General features: G+C 47.5%; 1 protein-coding gene across 2 annotated transcripts in view; it reads right to left on the bottom strand.

Moving 5' to 3' along the window:
* The window catches only part of IL17RD (interleukin 17 receptor D), a 69,055-nt gene extending 56,121 nt beyond the window's left edge, over positions 1–12,934 (bottom strand). For both annotated transcript variants that reach the window (XM_025456270.3, XM_025456271.3), the window contains exon 1: positions 12,707–12,934. In XM_025456270.3, coding sequence (XP_025312055.1) covers positions 12,707–12,832 — 126 coding nt within the window. In that variant the 5' untranslated portion in view covers positions 12,833–12,934. The remainder of the gene's footprint in view (positions 1–12,706) is intronic.
* Positions 12,935–14,100: the final 1,166 nt, after the last annotated feature.

Raw genomic sequence — 14,100 nt, 5'->3', positions numbered from 1 at the left:
CAAGGAGCACCACAATAGTTTAATCATGTCTTGGAGAGTTTAATGGAAATTCATCCTGAATGCAGATTAATAGAACCAACAGCTTCTGTTAAACAGAAAGGAAGTTGCAAAGTGTTATGAGGCTAAGTGAGCTGAGAAATTCAAATGCTAAAATGGGACCTCTAAATCAAGGTCTGTCAACCTCAACACTATTGACACTTTGGGCCAGATAAGTCTTTATTGGGGAAGGCCGGCTCACGCATTTCAGGGTGTTTAGCAGCATCCCTGGCCCCTACCCACAAAAAGCCAGTAGCAAAACCCCTTCCCAGTTGTGACAATGAAAAATGTCTCCAGGGAACCCCCAAATCACCCCCAATTGAGAACTACTGCTCTGAATCGAATTCTAGGCCTGCTAAGCAAATGCTGCCTGATTTCTCTTTATCCAAAGACCACATCAGGGCCAAAGGAGTCTCGCGGCGGCCTCAGCACTCAGCTCCAGGGCCTCCCTCTGCACAGAAATGGTGAGCCCCAAGTGATTTCTGAAAACCAAAAGCACTCTGCACCCCCTCTCCCACCGAAACCGACAGCGGCACAGCCATGGAAACAAGAACTCTCTCCCCTGTGACCAGGGCAAAGGAGCCTAAGCAAAGGCAACCCCCTCCTGAGGCACAGGCTGGCCGGGCCTTTGTGTCCAGCACATTCCAGCACAGGGGCCGCTGCGGGGCTGGGCGGCACCGCATCCCTGCCAGCCTCCAGACTGCTGCTTTCTGGCCTTTCACGGTCAGGCCAAGGAGGGGACCTGGGACCCGGTGCCAGAAAAGAAAATGAAAAGCAAAGGTGCGCCTCTGCGGCCCATTCTCTGCGTGCTGAATGTCCCACTATTCCATCTCGGCATGACATTTCACGGCCAGCAGGGGAGGGGGCCGGCCGAGGGCGAACAAACGCCAACGCCAGCCGCACAGGCCCGCCCGCCCGGCCTCATGAATAAAAGAGGGAGGGTTCGTCTGGGCCGCCTTCCCGGACCCTGCAAGAATAACAACTGGACACTTTTTGACGTTTTAACTTACTTTGAAAAAATAACCAATATTAACTTTACACGTCTTTGACTTTACACGCCCTTACTCACCTCTGGGGTAAGGGCAAAGAAAAGAAAAGCCCCGTAATTAGACGGACGATAGCAATACAGGTTAAAGTAATGGAACTGTCTGCAGGGACTCTACTAAAATAATTTAGGCAACAGGCGATCACAGAACCAAAAGGCTGGAAACTGACTTCGAGGATATGTTTTGAGTGGAGTGGCCTTTACTGGAAATAAAGTTCAATGTTTTCTTAGCACAAAGGAAAGTCATGACTGAATTGTGGTGCGAGGATGCACTCAACCGTAAACCTGCCCCGGCCAAGCAGAGGTTGTAATAGGCACTTGTTCCTAGTCGCTGAGGGCGACACCTACAACTGTTTGCAACCAGCCCGTGTGAATAACAAAAGCCTTCAACATTCTGAGACACCACAGTCCTAATTTTGAGAGCACAATTCATTTCAAATCATTTTTAAGAGAGGAGATTATATTACAGGATAGCACATGACGCCCCGTGCTTTGGATTCCCAGTAAAAAGGTAGCCTTAATGTAAAGCATCGCTTTTTTAGAAAAGACAACCTAAGACTCAGCTGGATTAAACCACTGGCAAGGTCTCCATGTGCAACAATTTCAAAGAAAAACCAATTTTGCTCATCGCTGAAACTGCATCCATATTTGTTACCTACTGATAATCTAATACGCAACGGCACAATATCACCTTTTAAGGGATCTGGCCAAAATATTTAACTTGATCCTAGTCGTGAGGAAACACTCAGAAATCTAACTTGTGGCACCGTCTACACCACAAGTGACCCTGACTCTTCAAACATGTATGTTATAAAAGACCAAAGAAAAAGGGCACCCCGGGTGGCTCAGCGGTTTAGCGCTGCCTTCAGCCCAGGGCCTGGGCCTGGAGACCCAGGATCGAGTCCCACCTCGGGCTCCCCTCAGGGAGCCTACTTCTCCCTCTGCCTCTCTCTCTCTCTCATGAATAAATAAATAAAATCTTAAAACAAAACAAAACAAAACAAAGAAATGGGTGGAAGAGCTGTCCTCAAGTAGAGGAGATGGAAGAGACATGATGTCTCTGTACAAGTGATCTATGTAAGAGTAATCCTTGTCTGAATCCTAGAATGTGATTCAGAAAGAAATCACGAAGGACTGTGAGACAGCTGACATACGTGTGGCAAGCAACTGGTAACTCTAGGCAAAGGGTAAATAGGTGTTCATTTTACTGTTTTTTCAATTTTTCTATAGGCTTAAAAATTTTCAGAATCCAAAATATGGGAGAGAAAGTACAGTAAAGAGAAGCCCAGATAGCAGTAACCGGCGGCCGCCTGCTGGGCTTGGCAAGAGTGGGGAGGAGGGTGCTCCGTAGCAAAAATTTCATCTTCCTAATTAGTTTCAGAAAATATATGTCCAAAATATGAATAATGGTTTTTAAAGGAAAATTACATAGTCTTTATATAACATAGATCTAAGATAAAAAATAAAATTTAAAAAAACATAATAATAGGACTTATTCACTTAACTGGGCAAGGGGAGGTGGAGATGTACACACAGCAGACATTTAAGACATTCATGTTTCTGCTTTTAAAACAGTCATAGGTCCTTTAAAAGCCACTTTATGCCTTTCCCTAAAACTCTTCTCCTGCAATTTATCATTCTCTTTCTCCTCATGTCAAAAAGCCTACTAATTTAAAAACTTTTTAGAACAGCTCTTTAAAACCCCCCTTCCGCCCAAAGTCTCCCCCCATTATCCACCCTCATCTTTCTTTAATGAGATAAAAGCAATAATTACACTAGTCTTGACCAACTCAAAAACTATGCACTTAAAAAAAAAAAAGTGCGACCCTTTAAGTAAAAGGAAGAAAGCTCAGTAAATGGGAAATGTGCTCAAGTGAAAAGATGTGGGGGTAGAATTTCTGTCTCTTGAGGACTTCAAAACCCAGGGAGGAGAACAATGAGAGAGGCAGCATGTCCAGAGCAGCCTTATGAGGGATGGGGGGTGAATGTCACCTTGGGCGAGTCCAACACTGGGAACCCACGGCTCCACTGCCCTGAAGCAGCCTTTGGGCAGCACAACCAGATGTTACATTTTTCTCTGCTTAATTTTGGTAAAACTCCATGACCTCTTTCTCAAATTAAAAAGGCAATGCTATTTTTTTAAACCACAGGAGCTATCTTTAGTGAAGCCTTCTAAGGATTTCATTAATTCATAGCCAGCCAACCAGGACCTTTCCCACAGTCTCCCACAAAAAAGCCCGGGAAGTCACTGACTGCTTGGCTGGATCTGAATATGAGCAGAGGTAAGATCAGAAATATCTAGTTCCTCCCACAGGGAGGCAAGCCATGAAAATCAAAGCCAGGCAAAAACTCATTACCACAGCTGGCCAGCAAACCCACAGCCCTGGAAAGAAGGCAAAGAGCATCTTTGATTCTGGATGGACCGTCTAGTGACTTCAGAAAATAAAATGTGTTCACAACCAGAAGGGATGAAACAAAATGAGACCCGTACCTCTGTTAAAAAGACAAAGTTTTCATACCAGCTGGCAGCTGCTGCTAGGGAATGGGAATTATTTCATAAAGTCCAAAAACCAGGATGCTTGGTTAGCACTGGACAGTAACTTTTTTACATTTTTTTTATCCACAGTGCAAACTGTACAGCCCAAACATCCCCTCTTGAAGCAACACTTTACAAAGTATAGGGACAGAGTTCCCTGGATCTTGGAATTCTTCCTCCATGTCTATGTCTCTGGTATTGATCTCCATCCATTACCAGCCCAATCACCACCTCAGTCATCCCCTGGAACATCCTGCAGCCCAGCAGTGACCAAGGTGGACACTTGGTGCCAGTAATCTATGATGTGAATAGCTGGAGCATATTTTATGCTAACTCTGAGCACCTAATGCCACATGATGCACTAATGCTGTGAAAACATAAGAAAACCTAGAAGTTCAGAGGATATCTATAGGACTACTGCTCGTCTTCCATGTCACCTCAGCACCTCACCACCTGAGATCATCTGCATGTGCCACCATCATTCTCATCACCAACTATAATTTCCTGCAGAGCACTTGGTCATTCAAGGAACATGCAGGGAATAACCTACAATATGCCCGCTCCAGATTTCCTGATGTGGCAGAGAGCAAAACAGATACAGGCTCTGCTCTCATGCAGTTGACACAACAGTGGAGGAGACAGACAAGAAAACACCATGTGTGTCTCATGGTGAAAAGTTCTGTGGAGAAAAACAAAGTGAGGAAAAGAGGGCAGGTTGCTATTTCAAATAGGGTGGTCACATCACTATTCTGTTGTCCTTGTTATTTCCATGCTACAATCTAAGCTCCAGAAATCGGGCCCAGCACATAGAAAGCTCCGAACACTCAGTGAATGAAGAAATGGCCACTGAGGGTTACTCTTATTAAACCATTCATCCGCTGGAGAAACCTGTCAAGCCTCATGGTTCCTGACAGGTGCACACGGGCAAAACTCATGGCACCCTGTAATCCAGTCCCAACCTACATCCTCAGCCTTCCTGTCCTCACCCTGTCAAATGAACTACCCTCCCCCAACTTACCACGTCTTTCTTTCTGCCACACATTTCTTTCAAAGGATCCCCCACCTCCTGGTTTCATTTGCAGGGGGGTGGGGGGGGTGCCTTCTTTGGCCATCCATTCCCTTCTTCTAAGCCCCTCTGAACCATCCAAATTAAGTTTCTTCTTCATGAACAAGTCAAGTTTCTGCTGCTTCTTCAACGCATAACTGCAAAAGGCTGGATGCATTCTCACTAGATCTGGAGTCATGATGGGATGAGTCTGACGTTACTAAATGTAGGGTTTTCTGGCACAGGTGAAATTCACATGGGGAGACTGGGGAAGGGGGAGCAAGATGTGGAGAAGCCTCACAGACAAAGGTGAGCCTCCTCCAAAGCAGAGGAAACTAAGGCAGACAAAGAAGCCAAAATTACTGGGAACCACAGGGGACATGGGCTAATAAAAAGCCAGATTTCCAAAGATGTCAAACAGTGCCACAGCCACTGACACATCGTTACCCTGATTCTCACACTGGCAACTGCATAGGTGGACTGTTCTAGGATGAGGAGCAGCAGGAACTGTGGTTCATGTTTTCTGGAAGGAGTGGGGAGGTAGAGAGAGGACAGAGTTCCCTGTACCTTGGAATCCTTTCTGCATGTCCATGTCTCTGAGCCCCTATCCCTTTTTCTTACAGCCTCAGCTGGGTGGGGAGCCAGATGGTCCTACCATCTTTGTCTTTTCCCTGCAAAATCTAAGTAACTACAGAACCACACCAAGACTTGACACAGTGTAGCTGCTCAAAAAAAACATGTCTTACCTCTTCACTCCAGATTAGTCTTCTTGAACTTCAGATATTAAGCAGTTAAATAAATCCTAACCATGTGAGTGCCCATGCCCCACCCAGAGCCAATGTGCCCACTCCAGAGAAAGGCAGTGATAAACTGTCACTCAGCAGAGCCCACACTTGCTAGGGCTGACTGCTCATGCATTGGTCTGGATTACATTGCATTTTCCTCTGGTAAAAGCGGGGGGGGGGGGGGGGGGGGGTAATTTCAGGAGAGAAGAAACCAGAAATCACCTGGACAAAATAGAATCACGGAGAAAGGGTTTTTAAACCATATGGCCTATCTCAGGAAAATGCACTTCTTCATTCCAAGGAAACCCTCCCTCTATCCCCATCTCAGACCAGAAGTCTGGGGCCATAGCCAGCATTTTCTAAAGGGTTACCATTCAATGGGGGCTGGGTTGAAGGTAGTGGGGGGGGGGGGGGGTCATTCTACAAAACTGACAAAACAGAACACTTGGAAAAACTCCTAGTTTTTAAGGAAATAAAGTACTTTTCAAATCTAAAAAGGTTATATTTAAAGTCTAATCCCCTATGATTTCAGAAGGATTCATCTAAAGCATTCATTTAATGTGTAAAATCTAAATATCCATTGGAACACTTAATAAATGCTATCAATTTCCATTCCCTTTCAAAGTTGCTGCTTCAGTTTTATAGGATATTTCTGATACATTCAAGCAAACTTCCCTACAATGTAGTAATTTTAATGAAAAAGCCTCATGATTAATGTTCAGGTTTGGAATGGGGAACACACAATAAAATTATAATTTATTAAATTTCCAATAATACTTGCCATCTACTGCCCTTTCAACTCTTTAAGGTACCAGCCTTATGCAAATAGGACATTTTAGCACTAGAAACAAATGCTTCTTAAACGCGCAGTTTTTTTTAATGGAGGTAGTTTCCATTCATGCTATTAAATCAGACAATTTATAGGCCAACTTCCGTTTTAGAAGAGAATTACATGTGTGTTCACATCACATCTTTATTTTGTCATCCACTCAGTGATTTGTTGAGGACAGCTGGTACCTATTAAGTCCCCCCTTTAAATGTTGTAGCCTTAATTAGCTACATCCACCTTCCCCCAACATTTTCAAACAAGGAACCAAAGAAAAGGGAAGCCGTTTTTATCACAGATGCTTTGAACAATGGAGTTGTAAATGTTAAAATAATAGTCTCCATTAGAAACCAGGTAGTCATTCCTTTTTTAGGTCCCATCACAAAAACACGGTACAGACAGGGCTTAAATGTTTGGTGTTTGTTACTTAGGTAATTTTTAGTTTCACGCCTGGTGTTATTAAACTTTCCCAAGATACTGCTTGGGAAACAGTGAGGAACAGCCTCCCCAGAGATACTCTTGGCATTATTTAGGCTACAAACTCATTACTTGGGACTTCTGAGCTCATGAAACCAGCACCAGCAGAGAGTCTGCAAATAGAGCATAAGCATGGTATGGTTTTCTATGAACAGACACCATGCTCTTCCCAGATAATAAAGACTTTCCAACTTAACAGTGAGAAATCCACTTATTGTACGACTTTAACTTGCCACATGTAAATATAACACACTAATTTGGTTACAATGTAGATTTCCTGTCTTAAAAAAAAAAAAAGTACCCTATGATGCACTGGCGCTTCAAGTGTGAATTACATCAACAAGCGAAATTTTGAGGAAGATAAGGAGCCACCTCTAGGATTTCCCCTTAGATTTGGTTTCTTAGAGATTTGTCCCAGCTTTTAATCTGCAGTAAGACTGTTTCAATAGGATGTGCTCATTCCTGGGCTTGTGTCTTTTCAATCAGCCAGTGGCCCTGCCGGGTTTAGAGTGGCAGAGAGGAAGTGGCCTGTGGTTAAACAGAGGAAATTCCAAGGCATTTTAATAGAGCAAATAGTCTCTTTACTTCCCACAGGGAAGAGCTTCAAAGGCCCCGGGCCCTGGAGGAGACAATGTGTTGTGGGGCCATCAGTCACCTAATCGTGTGTCAGGACCATTCAGAATGTCCCAGCAGCCAAGACAAACACTGCCCAGGAGGACATTGCCTCCCACTGGACGAGCAAGTCAGGCTGCTGGGAGTTGGGGCCTCTGGCCCCAGCACAGACAGGCCCCCAGAGCTTGCTGAGGACAGGAGACCTCCAAATTTGGGGGAGATGTGAAACAGACAGGGTCTCCACTGCCAGGGTAAAATTCAGGAGAAAAGTCTCCTCCAAGGGTACTGCCCCTCACCCCAACCTGTCAAGCTTCTAGGGATACTGGAGCCCCCTCCCTCAGCCTATACTCTTACAAATGGGGGGGGGGGGTGCAAGCTTTCAGAAGCCTAAAAGCCCATCTATCAGAGGCAGACACAAGGGGCAATGAGAAACGAAAAGATACAATTAATTGCTGATGGGGTGGCCCCAGCAGCAGCAGACATCTGCTGGGCATGGTATGTGAAAAGCTCCGGGACCGATGAGGGGAAAAGAGGGTCTAAAAGCTTAAACACACACACACACATTTTAGGCCAAATGAAGCATGAAAAATAACTTAAAATGAAGACTTACAAAAGCATTAGCAGTTCTTTCCTTTGTAGGGACTCTGTAAGGTTTGAACTGCAGAGAATATGATTTGGATGCTACTCTCCTCTTTCCTGAGACTGTTTTCCAGACAAGCCCAGCTGTTCTGGGGAGGAACCCATGGAAGCGTCAGGGTCGCCTTCACTCCCGGCCTCCTCTTCAACCCCAGGCTAAAGGCATCCACCCAAACCAGGATGCCCTGCCCAGCTGGCTCTCCGGGATCCCCTCAGCCAGCCTGACCCCTTTCACTGGTCAGGGCTCTGACAAAGTCTCCACTTCCTCTGTAAGTCCAGGAAAATAATTTAAAGTCAAACTCTGATTTTAAATGTTTAGAATGTGGCTTCTCCCCACTTCTCTGGCCTGGGGAAGTCCTGTCTCCTAAAGCAATGGCTCTCATCATTGAGAGAGCATCAGAGGAATTTGTTAAAATGCCAATTCCTGAACCCCCATCGCACTCCCATTCTGGTCGCATTAGCCTTGAATCTGCATTTTAACAAGCTCCCAAGGCAATCCTGATACTGGAAGCCCTAGACTTTGAGAAATTGTGTTCAGCGGGAAAGGGGAAAGGGTCCACAGCCGGTACTTACTTGCCGGTCTCATTCACCCAGCTGTATCCCCTTGTTAATACAACTAGCACAATGCCCCAGGCACTGCAGGGGCTGGGGGGGTGGGGGAGGTTCGGTGGGATGGATGGGGGAGGGGAGAGAAGGGAGGGCTGTTCAAGAGCGATGGACCCTGGCCAAGAGGATTCCCAATTAACATGGTAAAACAGGCTGCAGGAAAGCATCGCAGTTCTTATAAAAATGTCTCTCTGAAAAATGTGTCAACCAGGGCTGAGTCATTTTTTAACCAAGAATTCTATAAGAGACACAAGAGCATGTATAACATGGAAGACATGGCCACAAGACAGGCAGACCAGATGCAGGCTAGGGAGCCATGAGCTGCAAGTGAATGAAAACGCATCCAATTCAGAATCAAATAAACATGCCTGGGCCCACAGCCAAGGAGAGTTCTTGGATTGGACTTTTATCAGGACCTAAATTCTAACCAGCTGGAACTTCTTCTTTTCCAAGTACCACCCTATTCCTTCCTACCTTTTGAGATGAAGTATTTGCCTTAAATGGGAAACTTGCACTTCATTGTAAAGACGATGCCAGCATTCTGGCTTCCTGAATTCCTGGAGGAGCAGGCTTTTTGCAGGGTAGACATTTGTTTCAGAGATAAAAGACTAAAGAAGATGTACCCCATTTAGATAGGAAGGCATTTTTGTTCCCTCTGCAGGAAACTGTCACTAAATAAAAACCTGTGGGAGCCGATGCCTAATTCTTTGTTCCATCGATGTTTTTCAAACAACTAGCAAGGCAAGAGGGGGGAAAAAAAAAAAAAAAAAAAACCTCAGCACAACTGATTGATATAAAGTTACCCAACAAAAAACCATTCCACCATCAAGAAGCAAAAGTTAAGACCCAGTGTGAGGACCGGTTTTAGAAATTGTTACTGCTAAAAAAACAAAAAAAAACAAAAAACAAAAAGAAATTGTTACTGCTTTGGGAAAATTGTATTTATTACTCCAAGAGCAACTTTACCTGGCAAGGGCCCTAAGAGATTTTTTTTTTAAGTAGTTGAGGAAGTGTGCCCACAACTCATTTCTAAAACACTGAGCTGTGTTCAAGATGGTATCAGCCCCTTAATTGCCCCACTAATAATAGGAAGGTTGTGAAATCTGACCACTTAAACCAGGCCAGCTCCTAAGAGAGCCTCCCCAAAGGGTGTGTTAGAAATGCTGCTGAAGGTTAGCTGGCTGCAGTCACCTTGCGAGTCCTGGGAAAATACACACTGCTGCAAGGGCAAGAGTTTCTGGAACAAACGCTCCCTGGAGATCAAGGGGGTCATTGGCTCAGTTCCTCTGCAGCACCCAGATCCCACACCCTGTTGTCCTCCTGTCAGGTTCCATGTGACCTTAGACCCACAGGAAGCTGTCTCCTGTTTGATTCACACATATTGACCCTTCTTTTTATGCCTGCATGGCCCCAACTAGACTGTAAGCAACCTTAGAACACAGACCAACATCTATGAGCTGAATACCCATCATCTGGTAGGGGACTCTGACATGAATCAAATGCCCAAATCATTGTACACCAGTGTTCACTGGCCAGTCCTCTGACAGAACTTTTGGAAGAACATATGTAGGGAGATGGGAGCAGGGAAGGCTTCCTGCAAGAAGTGCTGCTGGAGCAGAGAAGGGAGGCTGAGGTGTAAAGAGAAGGAATGAAGACAGAACAGCATGTGCAAAAGCCTGCTGTGTAGAGGACACTGGAACTCAGTGATCTCATCTCTCCACCCACTTCCTAAAAATCATCACTTAATACAGGATTTAGCAGGAAGGCTGCAGGGTCTAATTGGGCTCAGCCAAGAATTACAGGGTTCCAGGCTCAGAGGCCACCAAGACGAGGTTAAGTGCCTGGCTAAAGAAACCTGTCCTAGACACAGATGTGAACAAATATTGACAATGTAGTCTGGTGAGAACTAAGTGCAAGGACCTGGTTGAGAAGGCAAAGAGAATGACATTCAGGGAGGGCTTCCCGGAAGGTGGTATCACCCAAGCTGAGGCTTAGGACAAGCAGAAGGTGCTCACGGGGAGGAAAAGGCATCCTAGGAGCAGAGAAAACATGCCTCAACAGCACAAAGGGCCCAAAAGTTAGGGAGCAGGCTGGAAAGGTGGGTATGCAAAGCAGATGGGCAGGAGGGGTTGAGGAGAGCTGGTGGCTCCATCATATGCACTAAAAGGCAAGTCCAGGAAAGAAGGAGTCATGTATTGGGTTGAGAAGAATGTGGAATCTGGGAGGGGGCTTCCATACTCATTCAAGAAGGGATGAAAATGACCCAAGGAGAGAATTAGTGGGACCAAAGTAAAAGCTGTTTAGAAGGTCACCCCCAATTAAGAGTTGTGGTGGGAGAAAGGTCAGCCTGAGTGTGAGGCTCCTGGGGCAGAGGCCACCATTAATTTGGGGCAGGGGTGCAGTTAGAGGAAATGAACACATACTCATAGGCATAGGGAACAAAACCACCACCTTGGCTCCTTTGGGTCACTATTATACCCAAACCATTAAAACTTCACAAGCTTTGTACACAGATGCATGAAGCCACCTAGACAACTGCAGAAAAATAGCAATTTGGACTGACCCACCTATGCTGTCAGATGAAAACTCAGAATGAAATGCATGTAATGCTCTCACAGTTACTCAAAAGCTGAAATATCCATTTAGATCCAAAAAGTTTAGCAGGATTAATAAGTCAATATGAGATAGCCTTAAGGAAAACTTCTTGATCTAAAAATTGGGGAAAACTTGCTATCTTAAAAATTAATAGTTATTTTACTAAATAAGACAAAGTAAGAAAATATGATGTTTTACTCAAACAGGAAGGTTATATGCACTATGGGGTTGGTGGGAGGGTGTGTTATGGCTATCAAGTTTGAAGACATCCCAGCTGCCTGACTCATACCTGGTCTTCTGCACTGTGCTTCTCTGAATGTGGGACAAGGTAGCGGGAAGCACTAGCCTGAGACTCTAAGAAAGTACTAGGTCCTAGGCCTTGACTGCACTGAGGCCATGCAGAATATCCCAGGTGTGTCAGAGTTGTTCTAAGTAAATGACCCATCTCTCAGCGCAACAGTACTGGGATAATTAGGAAGTCCCCTTTTAATTCCCATTTTCCAGGTGAAGAAACCAGAGCCCAGAAGAGCCAAGGTCATGTCCGTGGCTGCCTGAGTGCAAAGCCCACATCCTCTCCACAAGTCTAAGGAGCTTGAGTAACCTGACGCCTGGCTGCCCTGAGTTGGGTAGGAGATGTGAGGCAGACAGATGTAGTGTGGGTTCCAAGCCCAGGAACCCTGGTGGGGACCGGTGGGGACCGGGGACAGCAGCATCCCCGCGCACATCGCTCCCTGCCCAACTCCCCACCACCCGGACAGCGTCGAAGTGCTCCGTTACAGCAAGAAAACTACATCTGCGCCTCTCCAGTCTCCTCGGGGGCACCTGACCGAGGCGACAAACTCATGCCTTCCTTTGGCCTAGAAAAATATCCGCAAGTCAAGCTGGGGCCGGGGAGAGGGGGTGTAGGTCATCCGTGAGACCATTCCCTAGACGAAGGGCTGAACGGGGAGCAAAGTTTTCCAGCAAGGCAGGAGTCGGAGGTGGGGTGAAAGTGGGGTAAGACGGCCCAGCCCAGAAGGAACAATGCGGCCACGAGAGGGGGCGCATCCCTCCCCAGCGCTCCAGGTCCCCTCTCTGGCAGTCCCGGGCCTCTACAGAGTTCTGGACCCGAGGTAGGGGAAGAACCCGCCCCCCACACACACTCCTGCTCCAAAGCGCCCCCAGGCCCGACAGTTCCGAGCATCCCAGCCCCGGGGTGAAGGAGGTACGCGTCCGGGAACAAAGGGTGGGGCGCCCTTCTCTCGCCCGCCCTCCGGGAGCCAGACCCCGGCCAGGGGCCGCGCCTCATTAACAACACAAAGCCGGGGGTCGGGCGGCCCCTTTCATCCCGGCGGGGGCGTCGGACGCGCGCCCCGGGAGGGAGGAAGAAGGGCGAGGGCAGCGGGGATCCCAGCCCCGCCGCTGACTCGGCGCAGGGCAGCACGTCGGCACCGGCTCGGGTGCCCGCGAGCACCTGTGCGCACCGCGCCCGCCACGCTTCGGGGGATGGCGAGAAGTTTCTCCTTACCCTCCAGCCGCAGGTGTCGGCGCCCCGCGCTCTGCTGGAGCCGCCCGCGGCCACGGCCAGCTGCGAACCGTTGAGGCAGGCGTTGACCGTGAAGAAGACGGAGCAGAGCTGCAGCCACGGGGCCATGGCCGTGCGCGCGCCCAGCCCTACCCTGACTCCGCACCCCGGCTGCCTGCCTCTGGCCAGCCCCAAGTGGGCGGTGGCGCCCGCGGCCGCCGCGGAGCTGGCCGCACCACGGAGCATGCGCCGCCGGCCCGCGCCCTGCCCCTTCTCCCCGGGCCCCGCCCCCAACCCGACTCCCGCGGCCTGGCCCCGCCCCGCCCTGCAGCCGCCCCCACCCCCATGGCCACACCCCGAGTTTCCGCTGAGAGGCCCCAGCCGCGGTTTTTGCCCCCCTCACCTGACATTTATCCAAGTGATGCCTGCTGCCCGCAAAAACTCGGGAAAACACAAAGAATATAATGATAATGGTTCTAATAATATTTTAATCAACATCTACTATTGGCCAGGCCTCTTCTTGAATCCTCCCAATTGCACAGGGAGGATGACCCTAACAGAAAAGTTAGGGTAATGTAGTGGTTAGTAAAATCCTCGCTGAGACCTCAAACAAATGACTTGCCCTCTCCACATTACTGTCCCTGCTCCCTGTAAACTGGAATAACAAACGTATGCAAGTTTGGGAAGGATTCTACTAGTTAGCACATAGCAAGTGCTCAATAAATGGTACATTTTTATCATTAACCAACTTCGCATAAGGTCACACAGCTGGTACCTACTGAAATTCAAATCCAGATCTGACAAAAACAATACTCTTAACCACTAACACTTGTCAACCTTACCATTGTGAAATGGGTAGGAAGCTGGGGCTCAGAAAGTGGAATAGCCAAGGTCATATGACTTTACCACGAGCCCCTTCCCACTTTGACTTGTATCTGTGCACCTGGTCCCACCACTTCACTGTCCTTGGCCCCACTCCTCATCTGTGCTACCACCTCCTCCCCCACAACAGCTGTATTTCCTCCTTCCTCTTTTGTCCTAATATATGATGCATTTCTCCACTTGAATCAAGAGTGATCTCCAGAAAGGTAAATCAAGTCACTGACTTCTGATTAAAAATCCTCTGCGGTGGCATTTATTCAATGGCCACTTATAATCAAATCCATCCCGGCCTCCCCTCCTCCCACATTACCTCTTCCCACTCTGCCTCCACTACCTGGCTCCAGCTGTGTGAAACTGCCCGCTCAACTGCATCTTGGTCTTCTTGTTTCCAACCTTGGAGATTCTCATCTCTGTCTGTCCAACAAGATGTCCTCTACATGACTATCTCCTTCTAGGGTCCAGAATCCCCTCCTTCTCCTTGCTGGTCAGGCCTAAGTGTGGTAACAGTTCAGTGG

The sequence above is a fragment of the Canis lupus genome, chromosome 20 (genome assembly GCF_003254725.2).
Source record: "Canis lupus dingo isolate Sandy chromosome 20, ASM325472v2, whole genome shotgun sequence".
In the NCBI taxonomy this organism is placed as follows: domain Eukaryota; kingdom Metazoa; phylum Chordata; class Mammalia; order Carnivora; family Canidae; genus Canis; species Canis lupus.
This window is presented reverse-complemented; position numbering and strand designations above follow the sequence as displayed.